The following is a 16,723-nucleotide window of genomic DNA, read 5'->3' as shown; positions in this document are numbered from 1 at the left end:
GGGGGGGGGCTCGTGGGTCTGAAACTATTCCGCTGTTATTATCACTGTCCTTCTATCACTGTCCTGCTATCAGAAGGCTGATTTGGGTCGAGGGTTCCCAGTCCTGTTCCTCTGATCCCTCAATGTGGTGGAACAACTTATATTGACTTAGTGTCTCTGGACATCACTGCTGAGTAATGTGATATACAGTTATAGCACCCATGACCACAAAGGGCTCATGTTCTGTTGTTATAAGCTGATCAGTAACTTGAATCTATTTATTTTGTCCAATTAAGCAAGCCACAGTAACCAGCCACAACCGTCTGGTCAGAGATATTATGATCGGGGAAAAAGTTAGATTTATACATGCGAACACCTGGTCATGGATGAGACTCACTCTCTACTGGAGCAGGTGTGGTAAAGTACCTCTAAAACTGCACATGGCAGGTTTGTTTTACCTGGTGAACTCACCCTGACCCCTGGTGCCTCCAGAGTAACAGAGAACAGGCTGACTGTGCTTGAGATGGGCGCCAAGGTTCCAGCTTCGGGACGGACAGTCAGTGTAACAGGCAGTAACACCCCGAGAAAATGGCATCTAACATTAAGGTCACAAGTGGATCTCTCTGAAGTACAGCACCAAGGGTAAAGGAAGATGTTGGAGCATTCTCAGCGAACAGAAAAAAAAGTTATCTACTCAGTTTTTCACACTACAGAAGAGGAGAAGGTGATACTGAGTTTTTCCCTTTTGATGATCTGTCATCACATTAGTTTCAACTGGGGTGCTGGGAAAGGTGGTAGTTTATCAGTCTGGACTCTCTTGGATTTGTGCTCTCTACACGTGCACACTCTCTACCACTGCACAAGCTTTCCAGGCAGCACTGTGCCATGCTGGCCACATGAGCTCTGGTGATATGACAGGCCTTAAAGCACACAAGTCCAGCCTTAAAGCACACAAGTCCAGCGTTAAAGCACACAAGTCCAGCCTTAGAGCACACATTTCAACCTGCCATCTCCACAGGGCAATCCGTGTAATAGGTTCAGCAAATACAATGTGATTGAGGAGATTATTTTCAGAAATAGTGGCCCTTGATTTATGGAAATGGCTAAACAGCTTTGGGAACACCTTGCATTTATTTGTGTCTGTGCTTAACCTGATCTAAAATGATGATTAATTCCCATTTTCTTGGGAATTTGCATTACTAAGTAATGAGTGAGGGGTGTCTACACTGTTATCATTAATCAGTAAATGACTGGAATAAATTGTACCAGTTATTCAGTAAAGTTTATTATCTATCTTACTGACTGACATTATTGGCCCTGTAGAAAAATTAACTTCTCTTTGCTAAATGCGTTGGAATGTAAAGTGCATTTTTTTAAATGTAAATTTGATGTAAATTTCAATTTTCCCAGCCTAGTACTGGTATAGTCATTTACAGCTTGCTTACAACCATCTATTTCTGTAACATGGGGTTTAACTTGGGGGGGGGGGGGGGGGGGGGGGGGACAGCACACTACATCAACTTTACAGTAAATTAACTAAAAATGTTATTAAATACTAACAGTAAATGTTCCTGTCTCTCCATGTGGGCTAGTGCGAAGCACGAAGCAGCTATATCTTGTTGAAAACAGCCCTCTGAGGTACAGAAAGTCGAAATATTATTTAACTATCAGCAAGGCCTGAAACAATGAGTGATGTCTCCCAACACTCTCTGTGAATAGGGTGATAATAGAACCCTAATAAATCCATTCTGATTCACATTTTTATGAGAATCTTAAGTGTAGACCTTCGTGGAAGTAGATACAACCATATAAACCATACGTGTATGCTGAATAGATAAAACTGTAACACATAACGTAATAAACAATAAATAATGACAATAATGTCAGAGCATCCAGAGCAGGACAGCTTGACCCCTAGTGTGCGTGTCAGCCATCTCAGTGATTTTATTCAGGAAGCACTCGGGGTCAGCAGGGGTCACGCTAGGAGTGCTAGGAGCACTTGTGACGCCAGCATGGATGACGTGTGATCTCCACACCCTCTGCCCAACAGATACACCAGCAGCTTCTGGGCCTGTCGTCCTCTGTGATATGCAAAGCGTGCGTGTGATAAATTCTGCGTGTGATATAAACATCTTATCTGGTAGCCTGACTTTGTTCCCTGCATAATCAGCTGCATACCTTCATCTTATTTTTGGCATAGTTTTGCTTTTTAGAGCTTTGGCAGAGTCTTGTTCAAGCACATATAAATATATAACTGCAGTGTATTGTGGTTATAGATATAGCAAGTGTAACACTTACAGTGTAGTGCACAAGCTTTCCAAAGAATACAAACGTTTTGAAGTCCATCGTTAGCTGGGCACTTTGCTCATACATGCAAATATATGCATTAACACACTGAATGGCCCCTTTATTAAAGACATACCGCTTTATTAGAGACATGCTCCTTTATTAGAGACACACCCCTTTGTTTGAGACTCACTCCTTTATTAGAAACACACCCCTTTATTAGAGACAAACCCCTTTATTTGAGACACACTCCTTTATTAGTCACCCTTTTATTAGATATACACTCCTTTATTAGAGACACACTCCTTTATTAGAAACTCACCCCTTTATTAGAGACACAGGAACCAGGCCATGCCTACACGACCCTTATGGCATGATGAAATTGTCTTTCTGCCAAAGGCCACAATGGTTAGGTAAACCCTGCTGTCCCTATGTCCACCCACAGGTATCAGAGGACCCAGGTGAGACAGGTAAACATTCCCTCCACCATTACTCCACCTCCAGCAGCCTGAACTGTTCACACTTGACAGGAAGGGCTCATGGATTCATGCTGCTCGCGCCAAATTCTGCCCCTCACATCATCCTGCAGCAGAAATCTGTACTCGTCTGACCAGGTGATGTGTCTCCACTGCTCAATGACCCGGGTTTAACACTCTTACCTACTGGAGTCTCACCTTTCTGTGTCCCTTAGACAGAGATGGAGCTCAAAGTGGACACCTGGAGTTCTGTCCCTGCAGTTCTAGCCATGCGGTTCTAGCCCTGCAGATCTAGCCCTGCGGTTCTAGCCATGTGGTTCTAGCCATGTGGTTCTAACCCTGTGGTTCTAGCCATGTGGTTCTAGCCCTGTGGTTCTAGCCATGTGGTTCTAACCCTGTGGTTCTAGCCATGTGGTTCTAGCCCTGTGGTTCTAGCCATGTGGTTCTAACCCTGTGGTTCTAGCCCACCCGTGCTGAACATTGACGAGTTGTGCATTGGGACACCTGCGTTACATTTGGCTGCGGGCTGCTCCATTTTCACTATCCTCCTCTGGCCACTTTTGTCAACGAGCTGTTTACATACACAGGATAGTGCTGTACAGATAGTGCTGTACAGATGACCATTAAAGTGTGGATTCACACTGAAAAAAGGTTTTACACTGCACTCTGGGGTCATGTGTCTAATTTTCATACTGGGAAGCTCGAATCGTAAAAGGGCTGGTGCCTAATAAAGTGGCCATTGAGTGTATAACGGAAGATGACTCCATACAGTAACTGCAGTGTAGTTAACGTAAAGATATAGAGGTGGTATAAATTGTAGAGTACTACATAAAGTCTTCAAAGTGACAACAGTCTGGGTAGAGGCTCTTCATCAGCGGGGCACACAAGGTGCTTCAGAAGCTCTAGGAAGTAAAGCCAGTTACTCTCACAACAGACATTTAAATCATAACATAATTCCAAAGGGTTCAAATGCATATAACATGGACTCATCATATTACTTAATTAATTTAACTAAAGACATTGCATGGTGATGTTTCCAGACAACGAGGACATGTCACCACTAACATATATTAACAGCTAACGAGTCCGGCTGGATATTCTATCTACATTCCCTCTGAGACTCTGTATGCCAGAGAGGTCAAACTCATTTTCACAGTGAGCCACATCAGCATAATCGTTGCATATGTAACTAATAAATGTAGCTACTACTTAATGTTAAATAACTTGAATTCATAACTTATTCAAATTACAAATATTACATATATATTTGCATAGATGTAAAAAAAATATGTTTGCTTGTTTGCTTATAACATAAATCCTTTTAATTTGTTTGGCTATGAAACCCACATTAATCAATCAACGATCAAACTGATGTTATTTTTCTTTTTTCACTTGGATAAAGATATCACATTTACTTTGTACAAAACTTGAAATATCAAATAACTGAAAATAGCAATTGTGCTTCAAAAACAGTCCCTGTGAAGACTTTTATTGCCGCATTGTTTGTGGTTGTGGCTTTCGCGAACATTCTGTTGCGATCGCAATTTGAGCAGACAGTCCCAGACGCTGTGGCTGTGAGCAAGGAGTGGACATCCAAAGTGAAACCAGCCCCTCCCTCAGAGGGCAGCATGAAAGGTACCTTAGCAACAGAATTTAAAGTGGTTTTGGTTATTTTAAGTGTGTGAAAATATACATACCAAGTCATAATTATATTATAAATATACTTCACAAGTCAAGGTGAAGTGATGTAGTGCCTTTTATTAACAGTAGGGGGCAGTAGTATCTCTACAAAGCTGAGAAGGCTTAGGAGAAAAGTTTAAAAGGACTGAAACACACGCATACACACACACACACACACACAAAGGTAAAAGGATATTTTGCCACTGATTTTATGCTTATGCAAGCCCTGTCAGTGGCATTTTCCATGCCTGATATTTAGGTGAATCATCGTGGTAGCTATATATGCCTCACTGTTTCTCTTCCTCTTCTCCTCTTCATCTCCTCATCTTCTCACCTCATTTCATTAGCAAACGGGCATACAGAGCCCATCGCTATTAGCAAATGCGATTTAGGGCACTGGGCCGTGTCTAGATACAATTTGATGAAGTAAAGTTGGGGCTCCTGAGCCCTGGTGCGAACGCTTGCATGCGGTAAACCTGGAGGAAGAGAGTGCATCGTAATGGCTTGTGCTTGATTGAGAAGCTCAGCACCTTACATCAGCAGTCAGTGCAGAAGGTAAGAATCCCTATTAGCAGCTAAACGACTAATATATTCGTCTGATTGTGTCTGAAACTCTACATGATTGCCTTGGTGAGAGGTCTGATTGCAGCCTGCTGGTAAAGGTGTGCGTCCAGTTCACAGGTGATACACCACCCCCCTCCACCCCTGGTGTCTAGAGCTGTGCCTCTGAAACATTCATCCCACATTCGCTTCTACTGTGAGGTTGACCCTTACAGAAATACTTAACAAAAGGAAAGCAGAGCAATGGTCTCTGATGTCAATATCAAAGTCTGAGAGGTTTGGCCGTCCAAGTGTCGGACGGAGTCGACACGGAGCTAGCACCTCAAGGACCAGTGCGGGGCTGATGGAGCAGAGGTGGGGCTCGGGTGGAGATCGCTGTGCTTGCGCCTGTTTCTCCACCTTTGTTTAGTGCTCACTCAGGGGAACTGTGAAGGGGGGGGAGTGTTATGAGCATCACGTCATGCCAGAGCTGGACGTCCGTCTGCATGAGCCACGGAGCTGACTCCCCTGATAGACAGCTGCTATCAGCTGCTCAGACAGCTGAGGTCTGTTGTAATGGGTCGGAATCCCAGACAGAAGGTGAGAGCATTATAGAGGGAAAGAGGGGGGGGGGAGAGGGGGGGGAGTGAGAAAGAGAGAGTGAGAGACACGCCAGTATTGGAGTCAAGCCCCTGCATCGATGACCATGTGGTGACCGTCCCTGTGGGCAGATCTCTTCTTGCTCCAGTCGACTCCGGGCCAGGCAGGCTGGAAGACGTGAGGCGTGTTGAGTCTACAGGATCTGACATTTGAGCACACGGAGCTCATGCAAGCCTACCGCTGGACCATGCATCAAAGCTCGGTGTTTACCCACCATAGCTCGAGCTCACGCTGGAGCTTTGACGTGAAGTCACTTAACAGCTTTTTTCCTCCGCCTTTTTCTATGGTAGAGAGCGATCTGCATAACAAGCACCAGGTCTAAGCAGAATTACAATATGAATGACTTGAGAACCTCAGTTTTGGTCTGCGATCTGATCTGCGGTCGGCTGTTTGGGGCTTTTTACTCATCAAGAGCTCTGTTGACATCCTGAGTTTCTGTTTGCTCAGGCGGGCAACGCAGAGTCTGTCCATTAGCGGTTCCGTGATGAAACAGGGCCGCCTCTTGAGCATGGGGCAAGAGCAGAGCGTTTAACCCCCGTCTCCCTCGGAGTGAGCCCACTGCCGCCCGCCAAACAGCCATCAGCCTCGTGTCCGCCCCGTGTTTGTCGGCCAGAGCATCAATTCTGGCTCCCTCATTCATCCAGCCGTTGAGTACTACAGTGGAAATGACCTTGGGCCAGATGAAGCCAATATGAGCAGCATTAGAGATGGGTATGCTATGACATAATTGCCATGCTCAGTGTATTTGTAAACACTTTATGGCGAAGGTCGCATACGCGTGCCTCGTGTCGTATGAGAAGAACAGAGAACCGGGCGTAATGGTAGCATTTCCTTAACGACTGGGGGCTGGATGGGTGGGGTGGTAGTGGTTGATGGGAGGCGTGCAGATAGCGTCAGGCTCACAGGAGGAGGGCGTGCAGACAGCAGAGACCACACAGAAGAGAACCTCAAAATGCAGGTCACATCAGAGCACTCGGAGAGCTGGTGAAAAGCTCCACTAATAGCACTGCGTTTAAGCGTTACATTTAATATGACATCTCATGTAAGGACAAAAGAGCCTCGTTGCAGGTCTCTGTAGCATCTCTGCATAACAGCATGGGCTGTTACTGAACTGTATTATGAGGCACCTTCTGACAGAGCAGCTCTGAGCTTCTGGGTGCCACGCTTTGTTTTTCAGGATTAGACGAAAGCCACATGAAACCGTCTAAATCAAGCCGCAGAGCACACAGACGAAATTTAGAGTCGTGGCCAGAAAAAAACACAGTTTCTTGGTATTGAAGCATTAGACTGGTCGTTTTTCCTATTTAGTTTTTGGTCAAAGTCTTGAAAGGGAGTTAAATGGAGTGTTACCTTCCTTCACTTCCAGTGGTCACATGGAGTGTGTCCCGCACACGCCCCAGAGGGGTGGGTTCTGATGGGGTGTGCTCTGATGGGGTGGGTTCTGATGGAGTGGGCTCTGATGGGGTGTGCTCTGATGGGGTGGGCTCTGATGGGGTGTGCTCTGATGGGGTGGGCTCTGATGGGGTGGGTTCTGATGGGGTGGGCTCTGATGGGGTGTGCTCTGATGGGGTGGGCTCTGATGGGGTGGGTTCTGATGGGGTGGGCTCTGATGGGGTGTGCTCTGATGGGGTGGGCTCTGATGGGGTGGGTTCTGATGGGGTGGGCTCTGATGGGGTGGGTTCTGATGGGGTGTGCTCTGATGGGGTGGGCTCTGATGGGGTGTGCTCTGATGGGGTGGGCTCTGATGGGGTGTGCTCTGATGGGGTGGGCTCTGATGGGGTGGGCTCTGATGGGGTGTGCTCTGATGGGGTGGGCTCTGATGGGGTGGGTTCTGATGGGGTGGGCTCTGATGGGGTGGGCTCTGATGGGGTGTGCTCTGATGGGGTGGGCTCTGATGGGGTGGGCTCTGATGGGGTGTGCTCTGATGGGGTGGGCTCTGATGGGGTGTGCTCTGATGGGGTGGGTTCTGATGGGGTGTGCTCTGATGGGGTGGGTTCTGATGGGGTGGGCTCTGATGGGGTGGGTTCTGATGGTGTGTGCTCTGATGGGGTGTGCTCTGATGGGGTGGGTTCTGATGGGGTGGGCTCTGATGGGGTGTGCTCTGATGGGGTGGGTTCTGATGGGGTGTGCTCTGATGGGGTGGGTTCTGATGGGGTGGGCTCTGATGGGGTGGGTTCTGATGGTGTGTGCTCTGATGGGGTGGGCTCTGATGGGGTGTGCTCTGATGGGGTGGGTTCTGATGGGGTGGGCTCTGATGGGGTGGGTTCTGATGGGGTGTGCTCTGATGGGGTGGGTTCTGATGGGGTGTGCTCTGATGGGGTGGGCTCTGATGGGGTGGGTTCTGATGGGGTGTGCTCTGATGGGGTGTGCTCTGATGGGGTGGGTTCTGATGGGGTGGGCTCTGATGGGGTGTGCTCTGATGGGGTGTGCTCTGATGGGGTGTGCTCTGATGGGGTGGGCTCTGATGGGGTGGGCTCTGATGGGGTGTGCTCTGATGGGGTGTGCTCTGATGGGGTGGGCTCTGATGGGGTGGGTTCTGATGGGGTGTGCTCTGATGGGGTGGGCTCTGATGGGGTGTGCTCTGATGGGGTGGGTTCTGATGGGGTGTGCTCTGATGGGGTGGGTTCTGATGGGGTGTGCTCTGATGGGGTGGGCTCTGATGGGGTGGGTTCTGATGGGGTGACTGCAGCGGTGTAGGAACCGTCGACTCCACCCCAGACACACGGGCCCAACAGGCCGGCCCCCTGTTCTCCTGGTCTCCCAGTGGCAGCCTGGTCCTGTGTAGCCATACAGTATAAACATATCTGCCACTACACAAAAGTCAGGTGAGCACACCCATGCATATGCAGAGACACACTATGTCATAGGTAATTATGCACTCCCACGCTTACACACACACATGCATGCAAACATATACACACACTCCATGGTCTCACACCCCCACAGGACAAGTGGAAAATTGTATTCATGCAAGTGCTGGATAACAAATCCCTGTGTGCAGCACTGGACCCAGCACAGCTCACCGGTGGATCCCAGTGGCTGTTGTTTCAGCTGGAGGCTGAACCGAAACTCACATCACGGAAGATTTACTTCCCCGGGCTGCAGAATAACGAATGTCTGCTAAGCACAAGGCGAAGAGAAGCCATGTGTCTATACGTGGCGGCGGGGGCACGGACCAAAGAAAGGAACCTTGTCAAGATTTATCTGCATTAATGTAGTGCATAACTGCAGCTGAGTACACCATCCCTCTCTCTCACTCTCTCTGTCTCTCACTCTCCATCTCTCTCCGTCTCTCTCTCTCTCTGTCTCTCACTCACTCTCTCTCTCTGTCTCTCACTCTCTCCTTCTCATCACTCTGTCTCTCACTCTTTCGCGCTCTCTGTCTCTCACTCACTCTGTCTCTCTCACTCTCTCTCTCACTCTCTGTCTCTCTCACTCTCTCTCTCACTCTTTCTCCCTCTCTCTCTCTTTTTATCTCTATGTCTCTCTTGCATTCTCCCTGCATCTTGCGACTTTCCACCAGAGCTACACCGAGAACACCAGCACCAAAAGGTGCGTGAGCTGCAGAGTGTTGTCTGGCACGGGGAAACCAGATGGTATTGCAATGATTTATCAGTGAACTCAGGAGCGTGCACAGCTCACAGAAGCGTGCACAGCTCACGGGAGCGTGCACAGCTCACAGGAGCGTGCACAGTTCACGGGAGCGTGCACAGTTCACGGGAGCGTGGAAAGCTATTGGACAGGAAAGCTAAAGCTCAGTGAAAATGAAGTCGGCATGTTTCATGATCCCACAACCCGCTTCGTCGCAGTGTTTACAGCAATGGGAAGAAAAAATCGATCATAATACAGCCATCCGGGGGAAATAATATGAGTGGTGTGTGCTAAGATTTCCCATGAATGCCAACATATCCTTAGGAGAGAGAAGTGGGACTGGGTAGATATGCAGTGCGGGTAAAGCCGGAATCGTGCTATAATGGCAAGGTTTCGACACCACTCACCTCTGTCCCCCCCCAGCATTCTTCTGAATTGTTTGTATTGATCGGGCTCGGCTTTAAGATGTCATCGAGGATGAACTTTGGAGAAAATGGGTTTTTTACAGAGAGAATGTTATCGTCTCTTCTCGAGGAGATTCTCTATGTCTTACCCGAAAGACCCAAAATACGTGCCGCAGAGATAAAAGGAAAACAGAAGTGCAGACGTTGAGTGTAAAAGCCCCGGTGTGGGACTTTAACGTATGTGCGATATGTTTTATGGTGATCAGCTGTCTGTCGTGGCACTGAGTTCTCCGTCAGGACGGGGGAGCCGAAATGTCAGGTGCATATGACATGCAGATGCAGGCAATAAAGACCAGTAGAGTCTAAATTGATCTATCCTTCCAGCACCATGCAAACGCATCTCAGCTTCTAAGTGAATATCCATGGAGAGAAAACACCGGCGCTGGGTCATTATCAGCTCTCCAGAGCAATCGCCTCGGAGAGGCATGATCATTAAAAGTTGGCGACATCCATAGGGAGTCGATCAAAGCATCTCACCACTTCACACAGCCGTGCGGTGAGGTCTCTGTGTCTGCTGTGCACAAGTGGTACGTCTAGCCATCAAATGACCACTGACTACACTTTGCATTAGAGATGAGACAAGGCTGAGCACTTCTGAGCCATGCTAGCTTATCCATAATCCCAAACACTAATAAGAGAAGCTCCATTTTGTTAGTTTAACCTAGAGTTCAGTATTACTCTGCAATAAAATATATAGTTCTCCATGTATTATGTTAATTTCATTACTATAGACTAACGGCATGTATTTTCAGCAACCTACGTCAAGAAAAAAGTAAACAACAGTTTGCTCCCTCTAATGAAGTTTATTTGGTAAATATTAAGTGCGATTCATAGTTCATTGACCGGTGGTTGCATCATGCACCCCAGCCTGAGCTCCACAGCTGAACACCCACCACCCAGCGTCACGCTAACGCCCGTAGTTACGGTGTGCCCACATGAATACGGCACCCCACGTGCGTCACGCGCCTGGCCTTCTTCAGCCCCGCCAGCTCCGGATGGAGCAGTGAGGTGGGCTCGGACCACAGCGTGCTCCTCCTCCTCGATGAGATGAAGGATGAGAAGGATGTGGCGATGGGTGTGGAGGAGACGAGCGGTGCAATGCATCCTGGGGGATGTGTGTCTGCCTCTGGCCCAGGGCTCATTTTGCCACGCACTGCTTTTAGCACTGCTCAGCAAATGGTTTTAATTGATTTTTCCTGTCCCATGATTATGTTGAGTTTATTCTGTCACCCAGTCAAGATCCTCTGGGAAATGGGTTTGCTGAGGGCTTTGTTGTGATTGGTTGGTTGGATGGTTGTTTGTTTTTTTACAGTGTGAAGGATACTCTGATTACTCTGGTATCAATACATTTCATAACAGCTGGAGTTATATGGTACTGTATGGTATATGATAAGTTTATTATTTTTTTTTTCATTTTTAATGGTAAGTCAGTGGGATCTATGAAAAAGTGAGATGTTCATTAAATGCTTGTTTCCACAGTATGAATTTTCAGCAACTGCATTCAACATTTGTTTATCCACTTCAAAGCAAAGTTAAAGCGTTTGAAATAAGGCCATTTATCATGTCACTGTGGATTTGAAATGTCAAAAACCATTTTGGTCTGCCTGAAAAGGAAAAAAAAAACTTTAATTCTGAACTTTAAAAATGTACATTAAATAGAATACCATATAATAATGTTTTCCTTTTAACAATCTATCACATTTTAAAGGATAATTAGTGATCAAAAGCCAATCAAAACCTTTGGCTTAAAGCATTGCTACAGCAATGCATAATCAGATCTGCAAGCATAACCAGCTCCACGCCATGGCTGTTTAAATACAGTCCGCACTGACAATGATAACAGTAGTTACTGGGTAACAGTAGGGGGGTTTTCAGCAACATCCATTTCAAAACAGCATCTCTTTCAAAACAATCATGGCACTTATAATTTCTAAAGAGTCAGTTAAAAGGAATCAAACAAACGTTGATGGAGAAACAAGCTGCTAAAAGTTCCCAATGGCCTCAAAGAACTCCACCACCTACACAGGTGAAGTGGGTGGTGCTAGCTTTACATTCGGACTTGGTGAATAACCAAGGCAGCACGTGCTATAGCCGCATGCTAAGTGTAAGGGCCACTGGTCTTTTTTCTTTTCCTTTGGAGTGGAGAAGGTCTTTAGCAACACGTCTTGTTCCAGGATTCAGTAACTGCTGATGTTCACTGCTATCTGCCAAGGGAAAAATGACAAAAAAGGGCAGGAAAAAAAGAAAAAAACCCTCTACACAGAAACAACAACAACAACAACAACAACACAACCATTCCCCTGTCACCACTTAATCAAATAGGTACAGTTTCTTGTCGTAAAGTAAAATCTGTTAACCTCGGTGTTCATGTTTGAACAAACACCTGCAAATGTACTTCTGAATTCACGTTGTCATTATGCCTGTTGAAATGTTCGGCCCCTGCTGAGACCCAAAGTTCTTGTCCTCCGCAATAATCTTGGTTGATTTACTAAATAATAAACGTGTTCTGCGTCAGATGGAGAATCTGCGTCATCTCTTTCCTTTCCAGGAATAACCTCCCCTCTCAGTGACTGGCACTGAACATGTTGTTTTTGACAGACACATGCGTTGCGAGTACCTGACAAACTTCCCCACACTTCATTCCTGTTACCTCTCTGTCCAGCCAGTGAAAGAAAAAGCAACAGGCTTTAAATGAACCAGCATCTTTTATTGGCAGCAGCCGAGATGAACCTCAGAATGTTCTGTAATGACGTTGGTAGTATTTTCATGGCAGTACAAGGGGCAGCGTGACCAGCTGCAGGTCCGTGTCAGTGTCCAACGCACTTTTCCTCACTCTGCTTTAACCATTTCCTCATGGTGGCATGGGCACCAGTGTAAATGATGCATTTATAAAGTAACACCAGGGACTCTCATCTACACAGACGAAAGACTGCGTGAGAAAATCCACATAGCGTATCAACACACTGCACTGTAGCTATACATTTCGTCCCATAGCTACAAGGACACCATAATACTGTCTGTAGATTATGAAATCACTAGCGTAGAAAATGAAATCATCTATTCAAATGAACACCGTAAGACCTATTTCAACAGTCTGGGGGTACCTTGGGAGAGGCAATTCAGAACTGATTCTTTTACTGTATTTTACTGTATACGGCCTTCAGTGACTTTAATTTTGCAGTGGCTATTTTTCTCCATAGGGCTTTCGTTGAAATAAATTTTATTACATTGACTTGTCATTTTTAAGAACAGTGCTCTAAAACTAGTCATGGTGTGTCAGAGCACTACACAGTTTGGTATGTTCTGTGCTCTACCACACGTCATTAAACTTATCAGACATCAGGTGTGTTGGAGAAAGTAAAACGTCCAACTATACAGGACTCAACTATGAGAACGCTGTATAAGATAATAGTCAAGTGCTTGGCAGTATGATGTACACCATTGGGGAAAATCCATCGTGCTTAGACAAGGCCAGAGCAACACAGAGGACTACACATGTTCAGAAGGCAAACATTCAGTCTGACTCTGATGCTGGACAGGCAAAGAAAGTTCGTCTTTTTGAAAACACACAGCACACCTTAGAATGATCTAGAAACTGGTATTCATTGGAGCACTGGTTCACGCTCTGGCAGACATACTGTTTTCCTCAGCCCACGGTTTGTCGTTCTGGTATTGGCCAGAAGCAGCTAACGTCTTTCTCCTCAGTCAGCTCGATCAGAACGGTATTAAATCGTGGTTTCCTTCAGGGCCACGTCTGAATGCTTGGAAGTGACACGTGAGGAGCTCAAAAAAATACACAAACCTTCCACTCTTCCCTCCCTACTTTGTGTCAGCGGCCAATTTCCAATTTCAGAGCATTGACTAGCAATTTCGGACCTTAAAAGGTTCAATGGGCTTCCCCCCTTCACAAAGCCTTTCAAAAACCACTCACACACAATAGGATCTGCTACCAGTGCTGCGTAACATTATGTACATATGTACAAGTGTGACTCCCAGTTGTGTTCAAGACAGATGTAACTGTACATCACAATAAATGGCATTTTGCTTTGCAAGCTCCCCCTCTGGCTGGCACTCGGAGTTTCCACAGAAAAGCAGTGATTACATGATGGGTCAGAGGTGTCGGGAATGAGGGGCTGGCAGCTCTGTTTTGTCCTGGAATTAAAAAAAAAAAAACATTGGTCCATGGCCCCAGGGTTGTCCTAGGAGGCACAGCAAATGTCCATCGAGTCACGTCAGTAATGGGAACTGAGCAGGAGCAAGAGAGGCAGGAGAAAGTTGGGCAGCAGCAGCCCCACGTGGGCTGTCACGTGACCCGAGTGAGGGTGGAAGGGAACAGTCACGTCACCCCATAGTCTCTCACTCTCCGTGTCCTAAGAAACAAGCAAAGCAGAATAAGACGAGATGTACTAAAGAACCACTAAACATTCTTCCTGCGTTTGACCTTTATTTCATTCTGTAAAGATGTCTGAAAAAAATCACAAGCACAGCTGTGTATAGGGCAGCCATTTTAATCTGTGCTTGTGTTAGTTTGAATTGGCCTCGTTATTTGTGTTTTCTTCTTTTAGCGTTCTTAATTTTTTTATGTAACACTATAGCAATGATTGTAATAGACTTTAACATTCGAGAGAAAGACAAGAAGTGATTTGGATTAAGTACTGCGATGTAAAGTGATGGAAATCTTTCAAGTGATTCTTAACTTCAAGCAACCATTTAGGCGGCTGGTTACTTCAGTGGAGAAGCAGAATCTCCGAACTGTTCCGCGCTTATTATTATTATTGGACTTCTGATAGACGTACAGTGAACTCTACAGACAGACAAACAGTCAAGCAAACACGCTCAAATGACCCCATCCACAGACAATATTCTCAGTCGCTGGGATATTAGCTGCCAGAGGTACGTTCAGCTTAACCCAGCCCACACAGAGCTGCAGATGATGGCGGTTTAATAGCTCAGGGTGATCACGTGACGTTTTTGGTGTACAACTTGATGGAAGCATGGCACTTTCTGATTTATTACCTGATCCATCCAAATGAAAGATCTGTGAGGAGTTCTCTGTGATTTAGGGTCTCTGAGGTGTTTTCTCTGCTTTAAGGTCTCTGAGGTGTTTTCTCTGCTTTAGGGTCTCTGAGGTGTTTTCTCTGCTTTAAGGTCTCTGAGGTGTTTTCTGTGCTTTAAGGTCTCAGGTGTTTTCTCTGCTTTAGGGTCTCTGAGGTGTTTTCTCTGCTTTAGGGTCTCTGAGGTTTTATCTGTGCTTTAGGGTCTGTGAGGTGTTCTTTGTGCTTTAGGGTCTCAGGTTTTATCTGTACTTTAGGGTCTCTGAGGTTTTATCTGTGCTTTAGGGTCTGTGAGGTGTTCTCTGACAGCAGCTGAAAACACAGTCGTCTCCCACCTGGTTCTCTAACCCTCACCTGTGTTGGTATGGCTGGGCTCACAATGTTCTCTTCTGTATCCATGGAGACGAAGCCCGGAGTGGTGTGTCTCGCCCCTCTGTCGGTCACGGGGCTTAAGCGCTCCGATTGGCTGGGGGTGGGTGTGAGGTCTGTCCCATTCCCAAACGTAACGAGAGCATTCCCTGTTTGCACAAACAGACAGACAGACCCAGAGTCAGAGCTGGGAGCAGCGTCGTGTCAAGGAAGGAGCAGCGTCTGAGCGTCAGTGCTGGGCGGCTGTGTCCCACTCAGCCGCTGGCCCCTTCTCAGACGGCCATTTAAATGCAGGGCGGAGAGGAAGCCAGCCGGGGGGGCCAGGGGGGCCTGGCGCCAGCGTCTCAATAGGCATGACGAGTGCTCAGTATTCCTCTCGGGTGCCCGGGCTGCACCTGCCCCTCCACTTCCTCTCAGGACCCTTGCACGCCTCCCCGGAGACGCCACTTCAGAAGGCCGTAACGGAGAGGGCCGGCGGGGGCGCGGGAGGGACTTGGTACGAGCCGTCTCTGTTTGAACAGGCCCGGGGAGTCAATAACGAGGACGAAACGCTGATGATTATGTGGAAGGGCCGAGCCAGGCCGGGCTGAGACGAGGAGGGGGGGGGGGGTGCTGAAGGCATTGGTCTGACAGGAGAGAGGCGGAGCGGCTGTGCTCCGCTCCTGAGAACCAACCCCCACACAGAGTGGGCCATAGGGACCACGGCCAGGCAGCTGGTTACTTCAGTGGAGAAGCAGAATCTCCAAACTGTTCAGCATTTATTATTATTGGACTTCTAGTCAAGCAAACACGCTCAAATGACCCCATCCACAGATAATATTCTCAGCCGCTGGGATATTAGCTGCCAGAGGTACGTTCAGCTAAACCCAGCCCATACGGAGCTGGAGACACACTTCCATCTCCATGTTGGGGCGCCACATAGGAAAAGAGAGATGACTGAGACAGAGAGAGAGAGAGAGAGAATGACAAACCCAAGTCGACAGAGAGAGAGAGAGGATGAGAGACAGAAAGACAGAGAAATATAGAGAGACAGAATGATAGACCCAAGCTGACAGAGAGAGAGGAGAATCATTTCTCACCTTAATTCCTAGAACTCATTGTGTTGCATTAATAATTGTATATTTTCACACGTGGAACTACAGAAGGAAAACGTGAGATTCTTCCCTCCCTGTCGGAGTGCATGGCTGAGCCATAAAAGCTTTACAAGACGATTCTTTCCTCTATAAAAGTCCTAATCTGAGAAGCCCCAGGCTGCTGTGTTGGTGGGCTGATAGGAAACGTGTGACAGAGCTGGAGCAGTGAGTGGGGACTCCTGGCTATAAAGCCAGACGGACTGGTGTAGAGAAACTCCTGAAGTCTCCAAGTGGAGATCCCCCACCCACAACACGAGAGCCTGCACCGCACGCTCCCTTCAGACACAGCAGAGTGTGAGCGCTACGCACTTCAGGAATGCCTCTGGATTCATTAAGCAAACTCTCCGGAGGGCCAGTTGAGCTGTCTTCATTTTGTCTGCCATTCACAGGCACAAACTCACTTGTTAAACAAACACACCGTCCCTTTGCTTAATGCGAAACAAAAAAAAAACAGAAAAGCACAGAATATTCCTTCCAACCAAGGAGCTCAT

General features: G+C 47.1%; 1 protein-coding gene across 1 annotated transcript in view; it reads right to left on the bottom strand.

The window, feature by feature from the left end:
• Positions 1-12,362: 12,362 nt before the first annotated feature.
• gfra4b (GDNF family receptor alpha 4b) overlaps positions 12,363-16,723 on the bottom strand; it is a 40,492-nt gene continuing 36,131 nt past the window's right edge. Inside the window, exons 7-8 of the mRNA XM_077005880.1 lie at positions 15,085-15,248; positions 12,363-14,046 (exon numbers count right to left, since the gene is read on the bottom strand). Of these exons, the coding sequence (XP_076861995.1) occupies positions 13,909-14,046; positions 15,085-15,248 (302 nt within the window). The 3' untranslated portion in view covers positions 12,363-13,908. The remainder of the gene's footprint in view (positions 14,047-15,084; positions 15,249-16,723) is intronic.

Source organism: Brachyhypopomus gauderio, chromosome 5 (genome assembly GCF_052324685.1).
Source record: "Brachyhypopomus gauderio isolate BG-103 chromosome 5, BGAUD_0.2, whole genome shotgun sequence".
Lineage (NCBI taxonomy): Eukaryota > Metazoa > Chordata > Actinopteri > Gymnotiformes > Hypopomidae > Brachyhypopomus > Brachyhypopomus gauderio.
This window is presented reverse-complemented; position numbering and strand designations above follow the sequence as displayed.